Source organism: Oncorhynchus tshawytscha, linkage group LG23 (genome assembly GCF_018296145.1).
Source record: "Oncorhynchus tshawytscha isolate Ot180627B linkage group LG23, Otsh_v2.0, whole genome shotgun sequence".
In the NCBI taxonomy this organism is placed as follows: Eukaryota; Metazoa; Chordata; class Actinopteri; order Salmoniformes; family Salmonidae; genus Oncorhynchus; species Oncorhynchus tshawytscha.
This window is the reverse complement of record NC_056451.1, coordinates 18909890-18922747: the sequence shown is the minus strand read 5'-3', so window position 1 is coordinate 18922747 and position 12858 is coordinate 18909890. Positions and strand designations below refer to the sequence as shown.

The following is a 12858-nucleotide window of genomic DNA, read 5'->3' as shown; positions in this document are numbered from 1 at the left end:
ATTATAATTGTTTTAGTTGAGCTGCCAGCAATTACCAAATTTCTGCCTGATGACAATGTGGCCAATCTGAGATGATTGTGTCTGTTTAAAATGCATTACACCCCACTGTGCTGCCTGGCATGTCATCAATTCCATGAACATTTTTTATGATCACCTTGGAAACCTACACTGTCTGAATGTGTGTATGTGTGTGTGTGTTTATTTTGCTTTCTGTTGCTTTCTTTAATATTGGTGCAGGATGTGAACCATTATAGACAATGATCTGCGCTCACTGCTCTGAATTACTGGAAAGAAAATGGTTTTCCATGTGATGTGACCCCTTTGTGTCAGCTGTGATATGGGTGATTTATGTGTTTTGTCTTGTCTAGGGGTTTTTGTAGATTTATGGGGTTGTTTTCAGTTTAGGTGTCTAGGTAAGTCTATAGTTGCCTAGATTGGTCCTCAATCAGAGGCAGGTGTTTATTGTTGTCTCTGATTGGGAACCATATTTAGGCAGCCATATTCTTTGGGTATTTTGTGGGTGATTGTTTCCTGTCTTTGTGTTTTATAAACCAGTTAGGACTGTTACGGTTTTCACGTTTATTGTTTTGTAGTTTGTTCATGTTTGAGCTTTCTTATTAAAGAACCATGAACTATAACCACGCTGTGTTTTGTTCCGCCTCACCTTCCCAGGAAGAAAGCCGTGACAGTTGAATGGTTTAATGCTACAGTTGAAAGGTTGAATGGTGCAGTTGAATGGTTGAATTGTGCAGTTGAATGGTTGAATTGTGCAGTTGAATGGTTGAATTATGCAGTTGAATGGTTGAATGGTTGAATGGTTGAATGGTACAGTTGAATGGTTGAATGGTACAGTTGAATGGTTGAATGGTGCAGTTGAATGGTTGAATGATACCGTTGAATGGTACAGTTGAATGGTTGAATGGTGCAGTTTAATGGTTGAATGGTGCAGTTGAATGGTTGAATGGTACAGTTGAATGGTTGAATGGTACAGTTGAATGGTTGAATGGTACAGTTGAATGGTTGAATGGTGCAGTTTAATGGTTGAATGGTGCAGTTGAATGGTTGAATGATACCGTTGAATGGTACAGTTGAATGGTTGAATGGTACAGTTGAATGGTTGAAGGGTACAGTTGAATGGTTGAATGGTGCAGTTTAATGGTTGAATGGTGCAGTTGAATGGTTGAATGATACAGTTGAATGGTACAGTTAAATGTTTGAATGGTACAGTGGAATGATCAAATCAAAGTTTATTTGTCACATGTGCCGAATACAACAGGTGTAGGTAGACCTTACAGTGATATTCTTACTTACAAGCTCTAACCAATAGTGCAAAAAAGGTGTTCGGTGAACAATATGTAAGTAAAGAAATAAAACAACAGTAAAATGACAGGCTATATACAGTAGCGAGGCTATAAAAGTAGCGAGGCTACATACAGACACCGGTTAGTCAGACTGATTGAGGTAGCATGTACAGGTAGACATGGTTAAATTGACTATGCATATATGATGAACAGAGAGTAGCAGTAGCGTAAAAGCGGGGTTGGCGGGTGGTGGGTGGTGGGTGGCAGGACACAATGCAGATAGCCCGGTTAGCCAATGTGCGGGAGCACTGGTTGGTCGGCCCAATTGAGGTAGTATGTACATGAATGTATAGTTAAAGTGACTATGCATATATTATAAACAGAGAGTAGCAGCAGCGTAAAAAGAGGGGTTGGGGGGGGGAAACAATGCAAATAGTCCAGGTAGCCATCTGATTACCTGTTCAGGAGTCTTATGGCTTGGGGGTAAAAACTGTTCAGGAGCTTTTTTGTCCTAGACTTGGCACTCCGGTACTGCTTGCCATGCGGTAGTAGAAAGAACAGTCTATGACTGGGGTGGCTGGGGTCTTTGACCATTTTTAGGGCCTTCCTCTGACACCGCCTGGTGTAGAGGTCCTGGATGGCAGGCAGCTTAGCCCTAGTGATGTACTGGTCCTTTACGCACTACCCTCTGTAGTGCCTTGCGGTCAGAGGCCGAGCAATTGCCGTACCAGCCAGTGATGCAACCAATGCTCTCAATGTTGCAGCTGTAGAACCTTTTGAGGATCTCAGGACCTATGCCAAATCTTTTTAGTTTCCTGAGGAGGAACAGGCTTTGTTGTGCCCTCTTCACAACTGTCTTGGTGTTTGGACCATTCTAGTTTGTTGGTGATATGGACACCAAGGAACTGGAACCTCTCAACCTGCTCCACTACAGCCCCGTCGATGAGAATGGGGGCGTGCTCGGTCCTCCTTTTCCTGTAGTCTTGGTTATGTTGAGGGATAGGTTGTTATTCTGGCCCCACCCAGGCCAGGTTTCTAACCTCCTCCCGATATGCTGTCTCGTTGTTGTCAGTGATCAGGCAAACTTAATGATGGTGTTGGAGTCTTGCCTGGCCATGCAGTCATGGGTGAACAGGGAGTACAGGAGGGGACTGAACATGCACCCTTGTAGAGCTCCAGTGTTGAGGATCAGCGTGGCAGATGTGTTGCTACCTACCCTCACCACCTGGGGGCGGCCCATCAGGAAGTCCAGGATCCAGTTGCAGAGGGAGGTGTTTAGTCCCAGGATCCTTAGCTTAGTGATGAGCTTTGAGGGTACTATGGTGTTGAACGCTGAGCTATAGTCAATCAATAGCAATCTCACATAGGTGTTCCTTTTGTCCAGGTGGGAAATGGCAGTGTGGAGTGCAATAGAGATTACATCATCTGTGGGTCTGTTTGGGCGGTATGCAAATTGGAGTGGGTCAAATCAAATCAAATCAAATCAAATTTATTTATATAGCCCTTCGTACATCAGCTGATATCTCAAAGTGCTGTACAGAAACCCAGCCTAAAACCCCAAACAGCAAGCAATGCAGGTGTAGAAGCACGGTGGCTAGGAAAAACTCCCTAGAAAGGCCAAAACCTAGGAAGAAACCTAGAGAGGAACCAGGCTATGTGGGGTGGCCAGTCCTCTTCTGGCTGTGCCGGGTGGAGATTATAACAGAACATGGCCAAGATGTTCAAATGTTCATAAATGACCAGCATGGTCGAATAATAATAAGGCAGAACAGTTGAAACTGGAGCAGCAGCACAGTCAGGTGGAAGTTGAAACTGGAGCAGCAGCATGGCCAGGTGGACTGGGGACAGCAAGGAGTCATCATGTCAGGTAGTCCTGGGGCATGGTCCTAGGGCTCAGGTCAGTTGAAACTGGAACAGCAGCATGGCCAGGTGGACTGGGGACAGCAAGGAGTCATCATGTCAGGTAGTCCTGGAGTCAGGTCCTAGGGCTCAGGTCCTCCGAGAGAGAGAAAGGAAGAGAGAAGGAGAGAATTAGATCTTAGATTCACAGGACACCGAATAGGACAGGAGAAGTCTCCAGATATAACAAACTGACCCCAGCCCCCAACACATAAACTACTGCAGCATAAATACTGGAGGCTGAGACAGGAGGGGTCAGAAGACACTGTGGCCCCATCCGAGGTCACCCCCGGACAGGGCCAAACAGGAAGGATATAACCCCACCCACTTTGCCAAAGCACAGCCCCCACACCACTAGAGGGATATCTTCAACCACCAACTAGGGTTAGGGTTTTGGGGATAATGGTGTTGATGTGAGCCATTACCAACCGTTCAAAGCACTTCATGGCTACGGATGTGAGTGCTATGGGTCTGTAGTCATTTAGGCAGGTTGCCTTTGTGTTCTTGGGCACAGGGACTATGGTGGTCTGCTTGAAACATGTTGGTATTACAGACTCAATCACGGACATGTTAAAAATGTCAGTGAAGACACCTGCCATTTGGTCAGCACATGTCCGGAGCACGCGTCCTGGCAATCCATCTGGCCCAGCAGCCTTGTGTATGTTGACCCGTTTAAAGGTCTTACTCACGTCGGCTCCGGAGAGCGTGATTACACAGTCATCCGAAACAGCTGATGCTCTCATGAATGCCTCAGTGTTGCTTGCCTCGAAGCGAGCATAGAAGTGATTTAGCTCGTCTGGTACTGTTGAATGTTTAAACGGTACAGTTGAATGGTTGAATGGTACAGTTGAATGGTTGAATGGTGCAGTACAATTTGGATTGTTTTCATGCTGAGTGGATGCCGCATACTCACGGCTACTCACTGCCACTTCCAGCGACTACCGTAACTGTCGTAATTTTCACGAGAGGAGATTGTCTTCATCTACTTTTATCATGGTGGGCATATTTTACAGTACACACACATACGCCCTGCCTCTGGTTAAGAATGTTAATCAACCATCTGCACCCACGGTCTACCTCTCTACTCCCGGCTACAACCACAATCTCACGGTTAATAGAATTGGACCCGTCCTTGTAATCGTGGAAATGCACACAGCAAAAGTCTAAGTGGATTAATCGCTCCCACTCTCTGAGTGTCATTGTCTTTGTTAGTGCATTAGGCATTCGGTGGCGACTCGTCCGTAACCCACCAGAGGACAAGGACACTGTTTAGAGGAGTGGAGAGGGAGCGGAGAGGGAGAGGAGATGGGGAGAAGAGAGGGAGAAGAAGAAGGAGGAGAGGCAAGATGAAGGGGAGGAGAGGAGAGAGAGAAGAGAACAGAGGAGGCAACAGACTGCTCTGACATACAGACAGAAGGCCAACTGCCACAGAGGGCCTCAAAGAGCCTCTCCTCAACCAGCCATAAGGCATACCTTCTGCCACGGGCTCCCCACAGCAAAGCCCTCACACAGTACAGTACATTAAAGTACATACACTGGAGCTATAGATGGAGGATACTGTAGGAAACGTTACGTCAATTACTGTATCTACCCAGGGCTTTCATCTTGCAGAGACAGATCCACATTTATCATGGAGTTAACTTGGAACCTTTTAGCAAATAACTCCTATGTTTTCTTGATGGTGCTATAAAATGATATGACATTTTTGATGGGATATTAAAGTGTCATATCAGACACACTGATGTTCCTACAAACAACCTCAACACATAACTGCACAGTACTGATCAAACTCAAATCAAATTTATTTATATAGCCCTTCTTACATCAGCTGATATCTCAAAGTGCTGTACAGAAACCCAGCCTAAAGCCCCAAACAGCAAGCAATGCAGGTGTAGAAGCACGTACTACCATACTACACTGCCTTTTAACCATCAAGAAATATTCTGCTAAATTCACATTGTCACGAACCGGCTCAAAGCCCATAACAAAAGGGAGACAACGTGGAGATAAGGAGTAACAAAACATATATTTATTAAATAAAGTAAACTAAGTACAATATACAATGGTGTGTGTAATCAATAATCAGTAGTATAAGTGAGTGTTTTGCATGCATGAATGTGATAATGCAGGGTGTTGAAAGGTGCCAAAGCAAACAACCAAAAGGCCACCAAGAAACACAACAAAATCTAGAAAGGTGTCTGCATGGAGAGAGTCTCCTCCATGAATGGGGAAGTGGTGTATTTACCCTGGGACACACCGGGCCCAGGTGTGTCTGCATGGAGAGAGTCTCCTCCATGAATGGGGAAGTGGTGTATTTATCCTGGGACACACCGGGCCCAGGTGTGTCTGCATGGAGAGAGTCTCCTCCATGAATGGGGAAGTGGTGTATTTATCCTGGGACACACCAGGCCCAGGTGTGTCTGCATGGAGAGAGTCTCCTCCATGAATGGGGAAGTGGTGTATTTATCCTGGGACACACCAGGCCAGGTGTGTCTGCATGGAGAGAGTCTCCTCCATGAATGGGGAAGTGGTGTATTTATCCTGGGACACACCAGGCCCAGGTGTGTCTGCATGGAGAGAGTCTCCTCCATGAATGGGGAAGTGGTGTATTTACCCTGGGACACCAGGCCAGGTGTGTCTGCAGGCCCAGTGGTGTGTCTGCATGGCATGGAGAGTCTCCTCCATGAATGGGGAAGTGGTGTATTTACCCTGGGACACACCAGGCCCAGGTGTGTCTGCATGGAGAGAGTCTCCTCCATGAATGGGGAAGTGGTGTATTTACCCTGGGACACACCGGGCCCAGGTGTGTCTGCATGGAGAGAGTCTCCTCCATGAATGGGGAAGTGGTGTATTTACCCTGGGACACACCAGGCCCAGGTGTGTCTGCATGGAGAGAGTCTCCTCCATGAATGGGGAAGTGGTGTATTTATCCTGGGACACACCGGGCCCAGGTATTTCCCATGTAGCTGACGACCCTCCCAACTCCGCCCACCGGCATCCTAATAAGGAAAATATGAGCAAAAAGAGAATACGGCAGACAGAGTGGGAGGGTCGTCACAACATCTATTACAAAATCCACAAAACTAATGTACTGTAAAATATATTATTGATAAAACAAACATGTCAAATATGCTTCCATTTGTTGATGAAAGAAACCTTTACTGTGCAGACAATACGCTTAATTAGCCCTGTGCTAATATTTAGAAACATCCTTTTTTCCACAAAAGTAATTTGTTTTCTACCATGCTACATGGGTTTAATTGAGTCAATATGACCATACTCTATTTAGTTTTTTAAAGACAGCACTGTGGAACAATTCATTTAATGAAATCACATGAGGTGATATATAAAGAGAGAGCGATAGACAATGCTTGAAGGAGGGATGAAGAAGAAACTATATAAAACTGTTGTGGTGCATGCATTTATGCTTGCGTGAGAGGTCTTGAACAAATAGTGTCTAAATTCACAAAATCTTCCTAGACCGTGTTGTGGAGATCTGCAATAAGAACATTGATTTAGTGTCTGGTGCTGTCTGTGCAGTCTGGGCTTAGCCTCTGAGCCTGGTGCTCCCCTGGTCCCCTCTAGCCTAGCTTGGACACAACATACTGCACAGTACAGCAGACCTGGGTTCAAGTACTATTTTAATTCATTTCAGATACTTTATCAGGGCTTGACTGAGGTTATGTGGCGCAATGGAAACAATGAAATAATCGCACAATTGCAAACTCTGCCCATGTAGTTCGCCAGACAGTCTAGAGCAGTGTTTCCTAAACTCGGTCCTGGAGACCCCAAGGGGTGCACATTTAGTTTTTTGCACTAGCACGACACAGCTGATTCAAATAATGACCTCATAATCAAGCTTTGATTATTTGAATCAGCTGTGGAGTGTTAGGGCAAAAAACTAAACGTGCCCCTTCGGGTCTCCAGGACCAAGTTTGGGAAACGCTGGGCTAAATCAAACACTAAAGGTAGGATTCTGAATATGATTTGAACCCAGGTCTGATGTACAGTACATTCTGTTCTGGTGCTCCCTGTCGAGACCCAGGGATGAACACGGCTAGAGAGACCTTCTCCTTACCTCCCCACCCAAGTCCTCAAATATTGATCTAAATCTGGAGAGAGGAAATGAGGAGGAAAAATAGAGAGACAGACAGTCCTCAGTGTATTCGTGAACTCAGAACCAGGGCCATGTCACTGTAATTCTCTGGACACTGTGGGAAGAACCAAGCTAGCCTAGTGGAAAACAGTGGGAAAATAGACTTCCTATTTTCTTTCAGAGAGAAAGAGTGAGAGATCTTTAGGTTTAAGGCCAAGCAAAAGTACAGTCATGCTAGCTTCTGAGGGGAGAAATAAGTTGAGCTACAAGTATGGCCCCTAAAGCCAGAGAAAGTATGACCTCTGTGTTTTTTGTGTATGACATAATCCTGCTGTGTCTCTGTCACTCTGCATTGCCTCAGCAAGGTCATACTGAATCTGCCAGTGATACATTCAAACCACTCACGAAAACAGCCATTCATAATGTTGTGCAGGAGTTGATTACTGCTTTACTTCCCCCATTCATGCAAGACCGGTTGTACTAGAACACATGTAAAAGCTGCTGTTGTTAATTAGAGTCCGTAGCTGTGGGCTGGATGAGGCACTTGTAATATCCAGGAAAAATATCTAGTCAATCATATGACCCTGATACAGCTGAAAGAGTTGGTTCAGCATGCTGGATCAAAAGTGTGCTCTAAGTGCTTTTAAATCCACCTGCATACTGTCACTAATAAGCTTGTATTTAAATAGACCTGCATACTGTCACTAATAAGCTTGACTGTGACCTTCTGTTGTATCTTAGGTAGGTAAAGGAAACATGCGCACACATACAAACACACACCTGGATCCAGCCCCACTCTCTCTTCAATTATCACACACACACACACAGAGACACAGGCACACACACACCTACACACACACACACACACACACACACACACACACACACACACACACACACACACACACACACACACACACACACACACACACACACACACACACACACACACACACACACACACACACACACACACACACATACAAACGCACATACAAACACCCACACATACACACACACCCACACTCTCACACACACACACAGGAACTAAAGGGATTAATAAGATGGCTAAACCTCTGGCTGAGGTGTCATCGTTTAACGGTTCAGTCAAAGACTTCTCAGACATCCAGAGGATTACGGTAAACTCACGGCTAGTTCATGCACCATCACAACAGGAACAAGATGACTGATCTATGTGGAGAAGGACGGTGCCTTTGGATCTGCAGGCATGAAATGAGTTAACCTAATACACAGGAGGTGAATATCCTAATTCTGTTGTCCTCAGGCCTACACTGTATGCACTGTATGACATTGATTGGGATAACCTGTACTTCAATGGTTTTAACTTAAAACCACAACAACAAAAACATGTCAAATGTGTGCATAGAACACAACACTTATCAACATTATCATCAACATATTCCAATGCTTCATGTACTAAACATAAGAATCCATTATGACCTGTTTTAATGAATTCCTGTGGATCATCTATGAGTCAGTTTGCACCTGTTCTAGAGTTAGTTGCTATGGATCATCTGTGTAGGTTTATGCCACTGTACCGAGCAGTGTGTTGTGCCAAACTCTCTCGGTTCACATCGCCCACTCTAGAGGACCCTCTCACACTCTTCTGACGTATCACATTACAAAGCTATCGAGATCTGTTAGTCACTGGCGCCCCCACAAAGATCTCAAGAGTAGGGGCTCAGCAGCAGAAAAGTATGTAAAAATATAATGTGAATTGCAATCAGTCACCTCTGATGACTTTCTCCTTTGTGCTCTGCTTTGCATTCTTTTGTGGCTGATCAGCCCCAGTGAGAGAGAGATGGAGAGACAAAGAAAGAGTGGGAGAGAGGTGGAGCGTAAAGAGAGAGAGACAGTGAGAGAGGGATGGAGAGTGAAGAGAGAGAGAGAGCACACAGGGAGACTTGCGACTAGTTGTCTGAAGGATAGTGTGTGAGAGAGAGGAGGTGCTGTCTTGATGTCTCCTATGTGTAATGCTGCCTCTGGGCAAGCAGGGTTCTGTTGAGACAGACTGCTTATTTGACTATGCTTAAGATTATCAACACAGTCTTGAATAGTATTATCCAACCAGATTTCTAAGGTCATAAGAACTCACAGACAGTTTAATTTCAACCAGTTCAGTTTCATCTACCAGGTTCCCTCAACACAATATCACTAGCCTCAGCCCTCACCTAAACCTAAAAATAACAAACTCGACTTCATCCAGAAATATTACTGCTCCACTGAGATAAAGAGCACATTTCCAACTTCATAAAAAACAGAGGTACAACTAAAATATGACTATAGTAAGTGTCAATTCAGTGCCAAATAAAGTGACAGGGTTGACCGTAACAAGGTTGACGATTTAATCTTAAATCAGCCATTAATCTCCTCTTGACAGGGAGAACGGAAGCTGGTTGTGTGCAACAGGGAGTGGCAATTTAATCCAAGTTTCTCAAAAAAAGGTAGTTGCTAAAACATTTCTAGCCTGCCTATCTATGGGTAACAGGGATGGTGTGTTATGCTAAGTTTTCCACCATAAAACACCAGAAAATGGCCAAAAGAGTCAAACAAGCTCACATGGTTTTAGTCTATGATGTGTTTGTTTGTTTAAAAAAATATATTTTTATCAACATTTAAAAGGAATAGTTTCACCATATTAAAACGAGAGTTCAGTTCACCTAACAGGGTTGACCTTAAAATGAGGAACAGACTAAAAGAAATCACTAGTCGCATGAAATAAATAATAATCTTCAGAAATGACAGTAACTAGGGACTTACAATGATGGTGAAACTTGGAGAATTTTTTTTTTGTTGCAATCTTCCTAGAAGAGATTTGTTGCATTTTTCATGTGGTCTAAATTAAAAGGGAACTTCCTTTAATATAACAGGTGATTAAAATTCAATATTGTTGCACTATTTCAACTTATAATATCAAAGGGACGCAAATGTCACTACCCAGAGATGCTTCAGTAAATGAGTGTGTGGGAGGAGACGTTGAAAACAAATGTGAAAAGCTACAGGCAGTCAGTGTTGATATTAGTGCAAGAAAATGTTTTTGTGCATGCAAATGTGACTATTCTCTATCAGAGATTTGAATATGATTTCCATAATCACAATAGTGTCTGAAATCAGTAAACTTACTGAAGGCATCTATCTTATTGTGTTGTCTTCACAATGTACTGTTCGGCCAAATAAACCATGAGTGGCAGGCTGGAAAGTGGAATTGTTTAAAATGATACTTCTTGATTGAATCGCCATCCACACGTATGCCACTATTTGATAATAAATGTGCTTGTAGACAATAATTGGGGGTTGATTCATTCAACATAAAAATCCATACTGTCCTTGGCTGAAAGCTATAGCCATAATGAGTGTGCCTCCATCCTCCCACCACTGGGTGGCACTGTAGTTTGTAAGCTGCTGTGTTTTTTGATGGTGAAAGCCTGGGTGGCTCCTCTTTTTCTCCCCCTGGCAGAGAAAGAACACCCAGCTCCCTGCGTCCCTCACTGGGCCATTGTACAGGACATGTCCCTACCTCTGCTCTGTCAGACTGTCGTTAATATTGATTCACTTAATTAGTTGAACTCAGAGTTCCCATGGAACTCTGAGTTCCCATCGCCCTGGCCAGCCCAGAAGGCACACTGTACGTTCTAGAATCCAGCGCCAGGGGATAAAAGCTGCCATGTCCTGCCACGTCCTCCAGAGTTCACAACCCCGAGAATAACCTCACTCATACCACCTTAGAAGCTAAAGACTATGTGCATATCTCTTTGTCTTTTCTCTCTCTGGCACACTCTCCCTCTTTATCTCACTCGCTTTCTCTTTCACTCTTTCTTTCTCTATGTCATTCTCTCTGGCTCTCTTTCTCTTCAATTGCAGACATTCTACACAGCAGCAAACGAACAAAGTCATCACCAGCACCAGTCAACTCATCAAACAACTCTCTGACATCATCACTGGCTCTACACGGGTAAAAATGTTGTTTTTTTCATCTATTTTTCCAGACTTGATATCTAATTAAATACACAGAAGCAGAGACATAAATTAAGATAATTGTCACTAATCTTCGTTCTTCTTTTCTTGTTTTCACAGCAAGATCGTCTTCGCCTGACTAGACTTAAGACAGAACTCTCAGAGTCGGTTCAACGCTATGGAGAGCTGCAAAAGGTTCCCTTGCATTGCCTCATGTCATCTCATCTGTTTGGTGGGGTGTTGTTCTATAGAGAATGGTGACCTTGTGACATGAAACATAAAGAGTTGATTTGCAACACGGCTGCAATATACAGTATGTTGTACAATATGAACTAAATGCTTCTCTCATGCTCTTGTGCTCTCTCTCTTCTTGTGTCTCTTCAGAAAATTGCAGACCGTTCGAGGGCCTTGCTACCCCCGGCACAGACAGAAATGAAGCAGGTGAGTTTGATGCACAGAGTATCAGTCTGTACTGGCCTTTGTTCCATTGTGAAGGTGACAACGCTCATTAGAGACAAAGATAATAAGCTTGGCTTTCCTTGTTTGATTGCCTTCTCATGAGAGGTTCTTTGAAGCTTTGTCTAGTGTCTCCTCTCTTCTCTTTGCTCCTCTCTCAGTTCTCTCCCCTTCTCTCCTTTTCCCTTTTCTCTGTTTTCCCTCCCGCTCTTCTCTTCCCTCTTTCTGTTTTCTCTCCCTCTCTTCTCTCCACTCACAGACAATTGATTTGCTATATATCCAAGTCCCTTTAGTACTGCCACTGTTGTTCAACATTATCTGTATTTCTATGTCAGTTGAAAAGTTCAAAAGGGAGAGACACATTATGGGTTTGAGCTGGGGATATGTACCTTCTGCAGGACATAGTTGTCCCGACTACATCAACACAGAATCAGATCTTTCCATCCCTTCAGGGGAGGAGGAGGTATGATAAGAGATCTGTGATGGGATGATCCTGCTTTTTTCACTGAGGAAGAGAGGCAGAAGAGAGAGAAAGAAAGAGAGAGAGAGAACAGAAGAGGAGACAACAAATAGTTTGGTATTGAATATGAGCCACAGACAGTCTAGCCTGGAAGAACTAGATAAAAATAACTGTAGGCTAAAAAAAACAGACGAGATGCACTCTGATACCGTGTGACGATTCTATCCAGCCCCCTTTTTATGCTTTCATTGGAAACCATCACTTTCAGACTACTGAGATGGAAAAATTATAATCCAATCTATATTCCATCAGACATCACAGAAATAGACAGACTCACTCACATACAGTGTAAAATCATAACAATTAGTATGTCTATATTATGATTTATACATATAGTCCTGCCATATAAAAACTGTCTTGAAGTCAGATAACAGGTATCATTTTGATACACCAGAAAGCATTGTGTCTGGAGACCTCTCTCTCTCTCTCTCTTCTGTGTAACCCGTCGTATTTTGTCTCCCGTGGAGACATCTAATACAAATTATTACATGAGATATATAGCCTTCTTAGAACACCTTTGGGGACAGGAGAGGAGACAACTAAAACAACAATACACCAAAGTCATTTGTTGTAAGTCAGAGATGAATGAACAGTGAATCATTTTGAAGGTG

At 43.8% G+C, this 12858-nt stretch overlaps 1 protein-coding gene across 1 annotated transcript in view; it reads left to right on the top strand.

Annotated features, from left to right (window-relative positions):
• The window catches only part of tsnare1 (T-SNARE Domain Containing 1), a 124785-nt gene that overhangs the window by 40430 nt on the left and 71497 nt on the right, over positions 1-12858 (top strand). Inside the window, exons 5-7 of the mRNA XM_024385522.2 lie at positions 11179-11269; positions 11392-11466; positions 11656-11712. Coding sequence (XP_024241290.1) covers positions 11179-11269; positions 11392-11466; positions 11656-11712 — 223 coding nt within the window. The remainder of the gene's footprint in view (positions 1-11178; positions 11270-11391; positions 11467-11655; positions 11713-12858) is intronic.